The sequence below is a fragment of the Hyperolius riggenbachi genome, chromosome 6, assembly GCF_040937935.1.
Source record: "Hyperolius riggenbachi isolate aHypRig1 chromosome 6, aHypRig1.pri, whole genome shotgun sequence".
Classification (NCBI taxonomy): Eukaryota; Metazoa; Chordata; class Amphibia; order Anura; family Hyperoliidae; genus Hyperolius; species Hyperolius riggenbachi.
In genome coordinates this window covers 289398129-289415650 of record NC_090651.1, presented here as the reverse complement: position 1 = coordinate 289415650, position 17522 = coordinate 289398129, and the positions used below count along the sequence as shown (strand labels likewise).

Genomic DNA, 17522 nt, shown 5'->3' with positions numbered 1-17522 from the left:
TATATAATTTACAGCGCTGCAATTTTGCCACACAGGTGTACAAGTAAGGTTCAAATAAACAGTAGATAGTGGATGATAAAAGTTCAGTCCTTTCTTCACTTATAGCCTAACTCCTCCCATGTGTATGCGCTTCTATTGAGGTTCAGTAAGTACCCCCTACACAGTCTTTGATTTATAGATAGATAGCGCTCCACTCCACTCGTGTATCATCAAAGTTCATCAACATTCATCCGAAGGGGAAACCAAGAAGAGTCCCCCTTAGGGGCTGCACTCACCCAAGACATGTGACCACTACAAGACTGGTCAATAAACGCCCCTGTCTCCTCCTATGGCCGACTGCCCGATCTCGACTTCTGACGGCACTCCTTAGTGTAGGCTCCAGACGACACTCCTTAGTGTAGGCTCCCCGCTCGTTCCTCCTTATAGTTTGTTCCTGGTGTAATGCCCACTTTTTCCCTTCTGTAGCTACAGCTGAAATCCGATCTCTGCAGACACAAAACGTGTGCTCTGAAATCAGCCTCTGATTTCAGAGCACACGTTTTGTGTCTGCAAAGATGTACAAAAGGCCTGTACATTTTCCAATCTTTCATGCATCAGGCCCAGTGTAAGGAAGCCATCTCCTCCCAGTGCAGTCTGGGAGACGAGGTGTTGTCTCTACTCACTACACAACACAACATTTTTGATAAACTGATAAATTAAGATTGGAGATCTGGGTGAGGCTTTCATATGGGCACACTGACTGAAGTAATTAATGAAGTAATATTGTACATAAGCAGTTTTATTAATTAACCAGTTTGGGTAGAATATACGCCGCATCTGCGGCTCTCTAACGCTGATGCGGTATAGATTCAATGTCACAGCTTACTGCAGACCTGAGCTGATCGCTGCTTGCCCCGACTACGGGCTCAGATGTCCTGTGACAGCAGAGCTTCCTCCTATCGGTAAGGAGCCACTTTAATTGGCTCCTTGCCAGGTGACAACTGGTAGCCAACCACAGTGACCACAGACCGGCCGCATGAAAAAAAAAGGTCCTTAAGGTCCTCTTTAAGGTACACTTCCATCATTACCTAATGGTCATGTGATGTTGACCGAGTTCTTTTTCCTTCCTGTTGCATCACAGATCAACATCACAAAGACCTGGTATGGCTTCTGGGAGGAGCTCTGGCCTGGACTGCTACTCAGCCTTCCTTCAGAGGAAGGACATGGCTTACTGTTATAGGCCTGGACAGCTTGGGGTCAAGTCTGCAGGTCGGGGCAAACAACAAGGAGAACCTGGTGGCAGTCACATAATAAAAATTATCTATCCACACCTTCACATGGCATTTCCCATTAAATTCACCTGGCAAGACGACTTTGTGAATTTTAAAAAGTTTTTTCAGGAAGGGGTTAAATCTCACTAGACTTATTGTGTAAAATTAGAAATTCGCAGTGTGTTTCTCTTGCTATGACACTGTTAATGCAGATAATCCTGATGCCGTTACCAGCAGAGAGGATCTTGTTGGTTGATTTCTTTCCAAAAATAATAACATCCTCAGTAAACAAAACTTACATCCCATAAGCTAACATTCATTAAAAGATTGTTTCCTATTACTGCTGCAGCTCTCCCTGCTTAGAATAGCTAACAGGTGCTTTCTTCTTGACAAGTGAAAAAGATTAGCTGTTGAACTATGTATAGTCTAGCTCCATCTTGTGTCCTACTTTGAAACAGCACATACAGTAACCATCCATAGTAGACTGCTTAAATCATATATAAGCTAGTCGGGAAAATCGCAACGTGGGTACATAGTTTAGATTACAACAAAACAATCCAGTGGGGATCTTCCAATATCAGTTTCTTAAATTCTCACCAGCCCCTTACAGGCCAGAGAGATGCCTCTAGCAGGGCAGTCACAAATCCACATGGAAATATTTTTATTATCTGTTTAGGCAGGACTTTTTGCTACCAAAGTTGCTTAAAGGATAACTGAAGTGAGAAAGATATGGAGGCTGTCATATTTATTTACCATTAAACAATATGTATTGCCTGGATTTCCTGCTAATCCTCCTGCCTGTAATATCCATAGACCCTGAACAAGCATGCAGATCAGATGTTTGACTTAAAGGGAACCTGAAGTAAGAGAGAGATGGAGACTGCCATATTTATTTTCTTTTAAGCAATACCAGTTTCCTGGCATCTTGTTGCTCTTACAGCCTTCAGTATTGTCTGAGTCACACACCTGAAACAAGCAGGTAGCCAATCGATTCCGATTTTTAATCGGTTTTTACATCCGTTTTCGATTTTTAATCGTTACAGCATGCTGCATTTTTTCCTCAGTTTTTCTGTTGATTGTATTCAGGGAAAATCAGAATTGCAAATCGGAACCGGAAAGGGAATCGCGAAACGGATTTGCAGTGTGCAGGGAGCCTCAGTCTGACTGCATTTGCCGCATGCTTTTTTTTAGGTGACTGGTTTAGATACTTCTGATGCATGACAGGTCAGCAATGTGCCAGGAAACTGGTATTGTTCAAAAAGAAATAAATATGGCAGCCTCCATATCCCACTCACTTTAGTTGTCCTTTAAAAAAAAAAAAAATTATAAGTTACAGATAATTTGGATGCATTGCATTTACACCAAATATGGGGACCTATTCACAAAGCAGCATGATGCTGTAAAACATTGATTTAATTATGTTATTTTACGCCAAAGTAGTGTGTGTGTGTGTGTGTGTGTGTGCGTGCGTGCGTGCGTGCGTGCGTGCGTGTGTGTGTGTGTGTGTAATCTTATTTCCTCTCAAAGGGAACCGTATAGTTCATGTTGCATTTTTTCTGCATTTGTGTTTAAGCTAAAGGTAATGGGAGTGCAAAACAATCCCACACCCGGGCCCATATGCAATTCACTTTTTCACCTCAGTTTTCTACAAAGTGAAATTGTCAAACTTGTCAATAAAATGCATTTTAAACCCCCAGCAAGCAAACAAATACTTGAAATAATTTTGATAGTACTTTTTCAACAACTATTTGGTGCTTTTACCCTGCAAAGTGCTAAAAAGTTATTATAAATCGAAGATGAAAAATTCTCTCCTAGGAGAAAACTCAGGAGAAATAGTGAATTGCATATGGCCCCCAGGGCCATATGCAATTCACTTTTTCACCTGAGTTTTCTCCTAGGACATAGTTTTTATCTTCAATTTAAAATAACTTTCCAGCACTTTTCAACTAAACAAGTACCAAAAAGTAGGTGAAAAAGTACTCTCAAAATTATTTTGAGTATTTTCTTGACTTGAAATGCATTTTATTGACCAGTTTAAAAATATCACCTAGGAGAAAACTCAGGAGAAAAAGTTAATTGCATATGGGCCCCAGTGTGGTGCCTTGCAATTTTCTTTAGATTTTTTTTTTTTTTTTATCATGAAATCGTTATAAAAATGCAAATGCATCGCAAAAAATGAATGATAGCACGAAAATTGCACATGGGGAACTGCTGTGTAAATTGCAAAAAATGGTGATTACATCATAGTGTGTTTTCAATTGAGGTCTATAGTGGAAAAGGGGCCCTAAAGTGAACCTTAAAGAGTAACTGTTAGGCAGAAAATACACAATAAGTTATTTACTGCAGGCTAATAGAGCAGTAGAAAGGATGCTAACCAGGCAATGTAAAAGTTTAAAATCATTCTTACTTTTGTAGATTTCTCTCCTCATGCCCCAGGCTCTAAAAGTGTACGCAAGCCGCAGAGAGAAGTGACAGGCATGCTGAATCAGCCTGATTGGCTGATGCCTCTGTCACTTATCTCTCTGCACTGCGATTGGCTGCCTGGTCTCCCCTTGTCTGCCTGGTCGTTGCTGCTGTTAGAGCGCACGGAGGGGGGACAGAGGCTATCTCCTGTCACTGTCATCTGCCCCCCTCCTTCAGTGGCATGTACGGGATCGCCCCCACAACCCCCCCCCCGCGCGCGGCGCCGCCGCTGCATCCTTTTTCCCTGCACTGAGCTAGCTTTGGGGAAGGATAAAGGTGGCGCACACACACAAACCCCCGGAATAATGGTTCCAGGCGCTGTAGTATCCTTCTACACTCTCTGCACTAGTGCAGAGAATAGATGGGAACGACAGCGATTGGATCCATTATAAGGTGAGTCTGTGGCTGCTGCATTTATTCCTCCCCGCTGTGCTCAGAGTCAGTGCGGGGAGGAGGGGGATGCGGGGGGGGGGGAGGGAAGAAGATCTAGCCGGACACAAGATGGCCCCTGCCAGCAACAGGAGCCTTGTAATATATAAACATGAAAATAACAGAAATCAAAACTTGGACACTACGATACACATGTTATGTAAGTAGAGCATGTATTTATCTACTTACATATGTGTTTTTTTGAGGGGGCATTTTAGAGCTAACAGTTGCTCTTTAACTGAATAATAAAGATTCACTTTCCTGCAGATGCCCTGTGACCGCGCCGTCTCAAACCGATCCTTCAGTCCCCCGCAGGCAGCTAGTTTAGTTTTTTTGTCAATGTTGGGCCAGTGCGTTTTTGATCGCAAATTGCATGGTGTGTACCAGGCATTACTTATGTTTGACTGCATTCTCCATGTGCTTGTTTCAGGTGTGTGTAATTCAGACACTTCTGATACATGAAAAATCAGCAGGACAGCCAGGCTGGGCCGAGGCAGAGGCAAGAGAGGCTCTAGCCTCAGGGCGCTGTGTAGGATTGGGCACACAACTCACTCAGCTATCGTTCCCCAATTGTGTTTGAAGCAGAGAGAAATAAGAAAAGGGGATGGCAGTGACTTCAAGCCAGATAACTAGATATTAAGGGGTTGGGGGCCCTGGGGAGCCTCTTAGTCTAATAGCAATCAGTGTGTGATGGCTGGGCGTGGGAGGGATGGGATGGCGCACTTTGGTGTCTCAGCCTTGGGTGCTGGAGGACCTTGTCCTGGCTGTGCAGCCAGGCAACTGGTATTTTTAAAAGGAAATAAATATTGCAGCTTCCATATTCCTGTCACTTCAGTTGTCTTTTAACCACTTCAGGACTCAGCCTTTACCCCCCCCCCCCTTAAGGACCAGCGCTGATTTAGAAGATCTGTGCTGGGTGGGCTTTACAGCCCCCAGCACAGATCAAACAACAGGCAGAGCGACCAGATCGCCCACCTTTTTTCCCCACTAGGGGGATGATGTGCTGGGGGGGTCTGATCGCTCCTGCCTGCGTGTGGCTGGTGGGGGGGGGCACCTCAAAGCCCCCTCCACCGCAGGATTCCCCCTCTCCCTCTCCTCCCTCCCTGCCCCGGAAATCGGAGGCTGCACAGGAACGGATCTGTCCTGTGCAGCCTCTAACAGGCTCCTGCCTGTCATGTGACAGCGATCCCCGGCCGCTGATTGGCCGGGGATCGCTGATCTGGTACAACGCTGCTACTGTTAGCAGCGTTGTACGAATGTAAACAAAGCGGATTATTTCCGCTTGTGTTTACATTTAGCCTGCGAGCCGTGATCGGCGGCCCGCAGGCTATTCACGGAGCCCCCCGCCGTGAATTGACAGGAAGCAGCCGCTTGCGCGAGCGGCTGTTTCCTGATTAATTAGACTGCAGCCGGCGACGCAGATGTGCGTCGCTGGTCCTGCAGCTACCACTTTGCCGACGCGTGTTATGAGTGCGCGGTCGGCAAGTGGTTGATAAAGAGTGTTTTTTTTTCTTAGTACATTATGGTCAAATGCGGACATACCTGTGAGGAACTGAGGAATAAAAATTGGCCAATAATAAAAGATGATGACCAATAATAAAAGCTGAGATGATGATATGCAAATACATTTTTTTTTAGAAATAATAACTTTAATATCATTAGATAACTAAATATGTTTTGCCAAGTAAATCTCTTTATTTAATAAAACCAAATAACAAGTTAGCAGATTAAGAATTGTTGCATGGCATTCCTTTTCTCATTTATTTATTTTGCTTTTTAGGCAATGTTATGGCATTGAAGTTAATGAAAAAAACAAAGACCAAGAAGGATAATTTCCTAATGGAATATTGCGTTTCCTTGTGCCTTGCATCGCACCCCAATATCATAGGCACATTTGCGGTGGCCTTTGAAACAAATAAATATTTTTCATTTGGCCAAGAGCTGGCAACTGCAGGAGATCTCTATTCCATCACTGTGCCTAAAGTAAGTAATACATTATCTTAACTCCAACTAATATAAAAGAAATGGCATATGTGGAACTGGCATGCTAATCATAATAATCTAGATTGTCGTCATTTATGCATTGCTGATTCAGTCATGTATTTCCTCTCAGGTAGAGCCCTCTATGGGCAGCATGTGTTGGTACAACTTCTTCGTATCAGAGCAGTTTTTCACTTACAGTCTCTTGCATAGTTACCTGACATACACAGTCTTGGTATCATTTGATAAAAGGACAGATAGGGCTTTCTTTACAACCTAATTTTTTGACTGCAAACATACAAAAAATACACCCCCTAATATTACTAGCAATTTCTTTGTGTATTAATAATTTAATAATAAATGATTAAGTATTTTTGTTCTATTTTATCAAAAAAGCCAAACTTGCAATGATAGGGATTTATGTAACAAAACAGTACTTGATCCTTAAAACATAATTTTTATTGCATCATTCGTTTTTGCATCATTTTATAAAAACTAAAACTAAAAAAGATTTACTCTGAACAGAATGCTAGTAGAAGGGATAGTGAAGGGTTAAGAATAATTTAAAAAATCACACTGCTATTTATACATTACTACTACTTGAATCTGAGAGGTCCCTACCGACAGGGTTATGGGAGAATGTACTCCGGGCTGCTAGCTGTCCAATGCCATTTCAGCTCGTCTCATGATCTAAGCCAGGCAGATACACGCAGCCCGGAGTACAGCCTCCGTCGGTAAGCTCCCCTCACAGTCATGCTGTCATGAATGTGTAAAGATCAGTGTGATTTATTTTTTTAACTAATTCTTAACCTTTCACTATCCCTTCTACTAGCATTCTGTTCAATATAAATCTTTTTCAGTTTTATTTTTTATAAATTTCACGATAGTGGTCCTTTAAATCAGCTTCCGGTGGGAAATTTAAATCAGCAGAACTCTAAAGGATTGGTGTTGGGCATGCTGGGAGCAGTAGGGCAGTGGAGTTCGGCTACAGTATGAGGACTGGGGCGATTTTGGCAGCGTTTTTGGATCACCAGTGATTCAGTAATAAAATAATTTTGCCAAATGTTGTGGAATCCACTAGTGCAATTGCGATTAGGGTTCATCACAATCGCAGGACATGCAGCATTTAGAGCGCTCAATGCTGCATATAGAAGAGCTTCAAAATCACTTTGAAAAAGCAATTTGCTGTCATTTGGGGACCGAGTATTTAGAATTTTAAATAAAGTAAACTATACTTACTGAGTGTCTCGATGTCCGGCTTCCACCCGTAGTCCTGCCCCCCAGCAGAAGAGGTCACAGGCACGTCTCTGATTGGTCCAAGAGAAGCACCTATGACCTCTCCAATGGGGGCGGGGCTATGGACAGAAGCCGGACATCGGGACACCTGATAAGTAGGATAAAGTTTATTGGAAAAAAAACACGAATCGGAAGCACTGTACAGCTCTTCCAAATCGGATCCACATGCCACCACAATCGGACTAGGAATTGCTGTACACAGCGCTTGTGCAATTTTAATAGCGCTGCACGATTCCGAGTGGGTTTCAGTCCTAATAGCCTAACTCATTTGCAATATAGAGGCAGGAGAAATCCGCTACAGTGGCAGGCAGGCTGGGAACAGTAGATCAGCACAGTTTGGTTAAACTGTAGCCAAAATTCTGTGTAAAATAGTGGCGAATGGGCTGCGGGCCTACGGCTAGTGTTAGGAGTAGGTGGAGGGTGGTTAGTGTTAGGAGTAGGTGGGGGTGGCTAGTGTTAGGAGTAGGAGGGGGTAGTTAGTGTTAGGAGTAGGTGGGGGTGGCTAGTGTTAGGAGTAGGTGGGGTGGTTAGTGTTAGGAGTAGGTGGGGGATGGTTAGTGTTAGGAGTAGGAGGGGATGGTGAGTGTTAGGAGTGGGTGGGGGGTGGTTAGTGTTAGGAGTAGGTGGGAGGTGGTTAGTGTTATGAGTAGGAGGGGGTGGTTAGTGTTAGGAGTAGGTGGGGTGGCTAGTGTTAGGAGTAGGTGAGGGTGGTTAGTGTTAGGAGTAGGTGTGGGGTGGTTAGTGTTAGGAGTAGGAGGGGATGGTGAGTGTTAGGAGTGGGTGGGGGGTGGTTAGCGTTAGGAGTAGGAGGAGGTGGTTAGTGTTAAGATTAGGTGAGGCGTGGTCAATGTTTGGTGTAGATAGGAGGGTTTCTGTGAGAGTTATAGTACAGAGCGGTAAAATTAATGATCTTCTCTTATAGCGGATAGAATATTGGTAAAATGTACAGATATTCTAGTGGTAGTAATGTGGGGCCCAAATTTCCATGCACCTTTTTTGTGCATAGCATGCCAATCTTGTGGTCTGAGCCTCACCTTTACACCTTCTATTTAATCTGAATTAATGCAGGCAGTATAGATGTTAACCAATCACCTTGTTACCCCTCCCCCTACACCTACACACACACACACACACACACACACACACACACACACACACACACACACACACACACACACACACACACACACACACACACACACACACACACACACACACACACACACACACACACACACACACACACACACACACACACACACACACACACACACCCTTTTGCAGAGTATCTACCAAGGTTATGGATCTCATGTATTGAGCAAATTCTGGAGGCAACTAGATACTTACGTTAATCAATAGTAAAATAATAATGAAAGCAAGCTTTTTAAAAGTAACACTGTAGATGTGCTGCACATGCTTACAAGTACGTACATGCACAGTATTGTGAGAAGTGACATTGCTGGCCACTGCACTGCCCGGTACATCAGGCCTGGGAGATAGCTAGTGATATACAGGGAAGCATGCACACACATGCTCTATCACCCTGACCACCTCAACTGATTCACGCATGGCTGCAATAGTACGTAGCCAGCCCAGGACTACAAAATTACAGTAGATTGCACACAGTTCTGACCTTCTGCTGCAGCTGCTCATCTAGTGTTGTGATGGTGCTACAGTATAGGACTGCAAGGTCATCCCTAGCTTTAGTAAATCAGGGCCTGTGTTTTAATGTGGCACTTTACACTGTTAATGCCAAATCATTTACACTTAGTGGACTGATATGGAATTTTGTGAAGTTATACAGCAGTGAAGGTATATTTTTGATGAATAGGTGTAATGTGCACTGAGGTGAAGCAATATACTGTTTTATCTGCTTTATAAATCAAATCCTGCAATTCCTGTTGGCTTCTCATACTCATTCTATGAACATCATTTTTTATGGACCGTCCATAAATTTCTGGTGCGTTGGCAGATTACCAGAAAGTAAAATATTGCTTTCGAATGTTGTTAATCTTTATGATACAGAAATGCCAAAATGAAACTATGGCCACATAATAAAGCAAGTATACAATGCTGGCGTCATTATAGTTTTGCTATAAGCATAAACATCTATAGGAATTAAATGTAGGCAAAAAAAGTATACTCGAAATATAAGACATCCTCCTAAAATAAGCCCTAGTGACAGTGTGCGCTAGGGTCCTGCTCCCTTCAGCCCTGCCACCAATCGCTCGCCCGTCCGCTTGCATTACCTCCTCTGTGCCGGCTCCTGCCCCACTCCTTAAGAAAATTGGAACCCCCTGCAGTTTATGCCGGGCATAATTCTAACCGCAGATCAGCGGTGAAGTAAACAGAGATCACTTCCTGTATATGGCAGCACTTACTGGACTGCTTTAGCTGCCTTCAGCGCTGATCTGCAATTTGTATTATGCCCAGCATAAACCACAGGGGGATCCAACTTTCTTAAGGAGGGGGACAGGAGCCGGGAAAAAGGAGGTAAAGCAAGCGGCCAAAGGGGGGGGGGATCTGCCTATGTACACAGGGGAGATCTGCCTACATGCACAGGGGTATTCTACCTATATACATGGGGGGAATGTGTCTATATACACAGGGGGATCTGCCTATATACACAGGGGGAATCTCCCTATATACACAGGGGTAGTCTGCCTATATACACAGGGGGAATCTGGCTATATACAGGGGGAATCTGGCTATATACACAGGGGTAATCTGGCTATATACACAGGGGTAATCTGCCTATATACAGAGGGGTAATCTGCCTATATACACAGGGGGAATCTGGCTATATACACAGGGGTAATCTGCCTATATACACAGGGGTAATCTGCCTATATACACAGGGGGAATCTGGCTATATACACAGGGGTAATCTGCCTATATACACAGGGGGAATCTGGCTATATACACAGGGGTAATCTGCCTATATACACAGGGGGAATCTGGCTATATACACAGGGGGAATCTGCCTATATACACAGGGGTAATCTGCCTATATACACAGGGGTAATCTGCCTATATACACAGGGGGAATCTGGCTATATACACAGGGGTAATCTGGCTATATACACAGGGGTAATCTGCCTATATACACAGGGGGAATCTGGCTATATACACAGGGGTAATCTGCCTATATACACAGGGGGAATCTGGCTATATACACAGGGGTAATCTGCCTATATACACAGGGGGAATCTGGCTATATACACAGGGGGAATCTGCCTATATACACAGGGGTAATCTGCTTATATACACAGGGGTAATCTGCCTATATACACAGGGGGAATCTGCCTATATACACAGGGGTAATCTGCCTATATACACAGGGGTAATCTGCCTATATACACAGGGGGAATCTGGCTATATACACACGGGTAATCTGGCTATATACACAGGGGTAATCTGCCTATATACACAGGGGGAATCTGGCTATATACACAGGGGTAATCTGGCTATATACACAGGGGTAATCTGCCTATATACACAGGGGTAATCTGCCTATATACACAGGGGAATCTGCCTATATACACAGGGGGAATCTGCCTATATACACAGGGGTAATCTGCCTATATACACAGGGGAATCTGGCTATATACACAGGGGTAATCTGGCTATATACACAGGGGGAATCTGCCTATATACACAGGGGTAATCTGCCTATATACACAGGGGTAATCTGCCTATATACACAGGGGGAACCTGGCTATATACACAGGGGTAATCTTCCTATATACACAGGGGGAATCTGCCTATATACACAGGGGTAATCTGGCTATATACACAGGGGGAATCTGGCTAAATACACAGGGGGAATCTGCCTATATACACATGGGTAATCTGCCTATATATACAGGGGGAATCTGGCTATATACACAGGGGTAATCTGGCTAAATACACAGGGGGAATCTGCCTATATACACAGGGGGAATCTGCCTATATACACAGGGGTAATCTGGCTAGATACACAGGGGGAATCTGCCTATATACACAGGGGTAATCTGCCTATATACACAGGGGGAATCTGCCTATATACACAGGGGTAATCTGCCTATATACACAGGAGTAATCTGCCTATATACACAGGGGGAATCTGCCTATATACACAGGGGTAATCTGGCTATATACACAGGGGGAATCTGGCTAAATACACAGGGGGAATCTGCCTATATACACATGGGTAATCTGCCTATATATAGAGGGTGAATCTGGCTATATACACAGGGGTAATCTGGCTAAATACACAGGGGGAATCTGCCTATATACACAGGGGGAATCTGCCTATATATACAGGGGTAATCTGCCTATATACACAGGGGGAATCTGCCTATATATACAGTAGTAATCTGCCTATATACACAGGGGGAATGTGGCTATATACACAGGGGTAATCTGCCTATATACACAGGGGTAATCTGGCTATATACACAGGGGTAATCTGCCTATATACACAGGGGTAATCTGCCTATATACACAGGGGGAATCTGGCTATATACACAGGGGTAATCTTCCTATATACACAGGGGGAATCTGCCTATATACACAGGGGTAATGCTGACCTTGCTAGGGAGCACAGCTCCCATTTTTTTGTTTTTCATGATTATGTATTTGTAAATAGCTGTGTATATTCTCTACTATGCACCTTGCACCCTGAGCACTTTATTCTTATAGCCCTGACGACGGCTCTCTTTTAAGGAGCCGAAACATGTCGGTTTTAGGTGGAGGGTTTTTTTTCATGTAGAAAGTTACTCAGCATAATATTTTCAGTGCCTAGTATTGGGATAGATAAGGATTGACTATAAAATACAGTTTGGTCTTCCTTAACCTACATGTCTTTATGGAAACTATCCAACTAGGTTAATGTCTGAATCCGGTCATGAACAATAGTAAAACAAAGTTTTAATCCAATGAATTAAAAGTTATATTTTAAGTGGTCTTGTTTAAGGTCGTATTAAGTGTGTACAATTTAATAAATCAGATTTGTGTAATATATACACAGGGGTAATCTGCCTATATACACAAGGGGAATCTGGCTATATACACAGGGGTAATCTGGCTATATACACAGGGGGAATCTGCCTATATACACAGGGGTAATCTGGCTATATACACAGGGGTAATCTGCCTATATACACAGGGGTAATCTGCCTATATACACAGGGGTAATCTGGCCATATACACAGGGGTAATCTGGCTATATACACAGGGGGAATCTGCCTATATACACAGGGGTAATCTGCCTATATACACAGGGGTAATCTGGCTATATACACAGGGGTAATCTGCCTATATACACAGGGGTAATCTGCCTATATACACAGGGGTAATCTGGCCATATACACATGGGTAATCTGCCTATATATAGAGGGTGAATCTGGCTATATACACAGGGGTAATCTGGCTAAATACACAGGGGGAATCTGCCTATATACACAGGGGGAATCTGCCTATATATACAGGGGTAATCTGCCTATATACACAGGGGGAATCTGCCTATATATACAGTAGTAATCTGCCTATATACACAGGGGGAATGTGGCTATATACACAGGGGTAATCTGCCTATATACACAGGGGTAATCTGGCTATATACACAGGGGTAATCTGCCTATATACACAGGGGTAATCTGCCTATATACACAGGGGTAATCTGCCTATATACACAGGGGGAATCTGGCTATATACACAGGGGTAATCTTCCTATATACACAGGGGGAATCTGCCTATATACACAGGGGTAATGCTGACCTTGCTAGGGAGCACAGCTCCCATTTTTTTGTTTTTCATGATTATGTATTTGTAAATAGCTGTGTATATTCTCTACTATGCACCTTGCACCCTGAGCACTTTATTCTTATAGCCCTGACGACGGCTCTCTTTTAAGGAGCCGAAACATGTCGGTTTTAGGTGGAGGGTTTTTTTTCATGTAGAAAGTTACTCAGCATAATATTTTCAGTGCCTAGTATTGGGATAGATAAGGATTGACTATAAAATACAGTTTGGTCTTCCTTAACCTACATGTCTTTATGGAAACTATCCAACTAGGTTAATGTCTGAATCCGGTCATGAACAATAGTAAAACAAAGTTTTAATCCAATGAATTAAAAGTTATATTTTAAGTGGTCTTGTTTAAGGTCGTATTAAGTGTGTACAATTTAATAAATCAGATTTGTGTAATATATACACAGGGGTAATCTGCCTATATACACAAGGGGAATCTGGCTATATACACAGGGGTAATCTGGCTATATACACAGGGGGAATCTGCCTATATACACAGGGGTAATCTGGCTATATACACAGGGGTAATCTGCCTATATACACAGGGGTAATCTGCCTATATACACAGGGGTAATCTGGCCATATACACAGGGGTAATCTGGCTATATACACAGGGGGAATCTGCCTATATACACAGGGGTAATCTGGCTATATACACAGGGGTAATCTGCCTATATACACAGGGGTAATCTGCCTATATACACAGGGGTAATCTGGCCATATACACAGGGGTAATCTGGCTATATACACAGGGGGAATCTGCCTATATACACAGGGGTAATCTGCCTATATACACAGGGGTACTCTGCCTATATACACAGGGGTAATCTGGCTATATACACAGGGGGAATCTGCCTATATACACAGGGGTAATCTGCCTATATACACAGGGGTAATCTGGCTATATACACAGGGGTAATCTGCCTATATACACAGGGGTAATCTGCCTATATACACAGGGGTAATCTGGCCATATACACAGGGGTAATCTGGCTATATACACAGGGGGAATCTGCCTATATACACAGGGGTAATCTGCCTATATACACAGGGGTACTCTGCCTATATACACAGGGGTAATCTGGCTATATACACAGGGGGAATCTGCCTATATACACAGGGGTAATCTGCCTATATACACAGGGGTAATCTGCCTATATACACAGGGGGAATCTGGCTATATACACAGGGGGAATCTGGCTATATACACAGGGGTAATCTGCCTATATACACAGGGGGAATCTGCCTATATACACAGGGGTAATCTGGCTATATACACAGGGGTAATCTGGCTAAATACACAGGGGGAATCTGCCTATATACACATGGGTAATCTGCCTATATATACAGGGGGAATCTGGCTATATACACAGGGGTAATCTGGCTAAATACACAGGGGGAATCTGCCTATATACACAGGGGAATCTGCCTATATATACAGGGGTAATCTGCCTATATACACAGGGGGAATGTGGCTATATACACAGGGGTAATCTGCCTATATACACAGGGGTAATCTGCCTATATACACAGGGGTAATCTGCCTATATACACAGGGGTAATCTGCCTATATACACAGGGGGAATCTGGCTATATACACAGGGGTAATCTGCCTATATACACAGGGGTAATCTGGCTATATACACAGGGGGAATCTGGCTATATACACAGGGGGAATCTGCCTATATACACAGGGATAATCTGCCTATATACACAGGGGTAATCTGCCTATATACACAGGGGGAATCTGGCTATATACACAGGGGTAATCTGCCTATATACACAGGGGGAATCTGCCTATATACACAGGGGTAATCTGCCTATATACACAGGGGTACTCTGCCTATATACACAGGGGTAATCTGGCTATATACACAGGGGGAATCTGCCTATATACACAGGGGTAATCTGCCTATATACACAGGGGGAATCTGCCTATATACACAGGGGTAATCTGCCTATATACACAGGGGTAATCTGCCTATATGCACAGGGGGAATCTGGCTATATACACAGGGGTAATCTTCCTATATACACAGGGGGAATCTGCCTATATACACAGGGGTAATCTGGCTATATACACAGGGGGACTCTGGCTAAATACACAGGGGGAATCTGCCTATATACACATGGGTAATCTGCCTATATATACAGGGGGAATCTGGCTATATACACATGGGTAATCTGGCTAAATACACAGGGGGAATCTGCCTATATACACAGGGGGAATCTGCCTATATACACAGGGGTAATCTGGCTAGATACACAGGGGGAATCTGCCTATATACACAGGGGTAATCTGCCTATATACACAGGGGTAATCTGCCTATATACACAGGGGGAATCTGCCTATATACACAGGGGTAATCTGCCTATATACACAGGAGTAATCTGCCTATATACACAGGGGGAATCTGCCTATATACACAGGGGTAATCTGGCTATATACACAGGGGGAATCTGGCTAAATACACAGGGGGAATCTGCCTATATACACATGGGTAATCTGCCTATATATAGAGGGTGAATCTGGCTATATACACAGGGGTAATCTGGCTAAATACACAGGGGGAATCTGCCTATATACACAGGGGGAATCTGCCTATATACACAGGGGGAATCTGCCTATATATACAGGGGTAATCTGCCTATATACACAGGGGTAATCTGCCTATATACACAGGGGTAATCTGCCTATATACACAGGGGGAATCTGCCTATATACACAGGGGTAATCTGCCTATATACACAGGGGGAATCTGCCTATATACACAGGGGTAATCTGCCTATATACACAGGGGTAATCTGGCTATATACACAGGGGGAATCTGGCTATATACACAGAGGGAATCTGCCTATATACACAGGGGTAATCTGCCTATATACACAGGGGTAATCTGGCTATATACACAGGGGTAATCTGCCTATATACACAGGGGTAATCTGCCTATATACACAGGGGTAATCTGGCCATATACACAGGGGTAATCTGGCTATATACACAGGGGGAATCTGCCTATATACACAGGGGTAATCTGCCTATATACACAGGGGTACTCTGCCTATATACACAGGGGTAATCTGGCTATATACACAGGGGTAATCTGCCTATATACACAGGGGTAATCTGCCTATATACACAGGAGTAATCTGCCTATATACACAGGGGGAATCTGGCAATATACACAGGGGTAATCTGCCTATATACACAGGGGTAATCTGCCTATATACACAGGGGTAATCTGCCTATATACACAGGGGTAATCTGCCTATATACACAGGGGGAATCTGCCTATATACACAGGGGGAATCTGGCTAATTACTAAAGGGGGATCTGGCTACCCCCACAAAATATATGACCTCCCTGAAAATAAGCCCTAGCACATATTTTGGAAGAAAAATTTATATAAGACAGTGTCTTATTTTCGGGGAAACACAGTAGTAATAATATTATTATTAATAATAATAATAATAATAATAATAATAATAATAATAATAATATAATTTAAAGGTCCACTATGGTGATTTATATAATATATATATATATATATATATATATATATATATATATATATATATATATACATGTACAAATAAGAAATATGTTTCTTCCAGAGTAAAATGAGCCATAAATTACTTATGTCCCACGTTGCTGTCGCCTTACAGTAGGGAGTAGAAATCTGACAGAACCGACAGGTTTTTAATTAGCCCATATCCTCATGGGGGGTTCTCATGGTTTTCTTTATTTTCAAAAGTACTTAGTGAATGGCAGTTGCTCAGTCCAACTGCCAAAAAAGTGTGCAGCGAGCATGGAGACTGGTCAGCATTTTTTAAATAAAACCTTTTCAGGGACTTTCTTTATCAAGAATAAATGCCATGCTGAGAACCCCCCATGAGGAGAAGGACTAGCCCAACACCTGTCGGTTCTGTCAGGTTTCTACTACCTACTGTAAGTGGCAGCAACATAAGAGAAAGGTAATTTATGGCTTATTTTACTTTTGAAGAAACATACTTATTTATTTGTATGTGTTTAAATGTAATTAAAATTTTAACATTTTTCGCGATAGTGTTTTTTTTAAAGTGAATTGCACTTGAAGCAAATAAGATGCACAAATTCAGTGCTCTCTAGGAATTCAGTGACTACACTAAAAGTGTTCGTTTTGGTTGTTGTCCTCAGTTTGACCTGAGAATATGGTTACAGCTAATCTACCACTCGAAGCATAGGATTTCAATTTCTCTCTCATAAAAATGAGCTTGAGGATGCCTTTCGTCTTGGAAGACATATGGACATGTTTCCATCCCAGTAAAAAT

The 17522-nt window shown here is 42.9% G+C and overlaps 1 protein-coding gene across 3 annotated transcripts in view; it reads left to right on the top strand.

The window, feature by feature from the left end:
• LOC137522789 (serine/threonine-protein kinase SBK1-like) overlaps window positions 1–17522 on the top strand; it is a 71624-nt gene that overhangs the window by 40732 nt on the left and 13370 nt on the right. For all 3 annotated transcript variants that reach the window (XM_068242877.1, XM_068242876.1, XM_068242878.1), the window contains exon 3: window positions 5923–6125. In XM_068242877.1, coding sequence (XP_068098978.1) covers window positions 5923–6125 — 203 coding nt within the window. The remainder of the gene's footprint in view (window positions 1–5922; window positions 6126–17522) is intronic.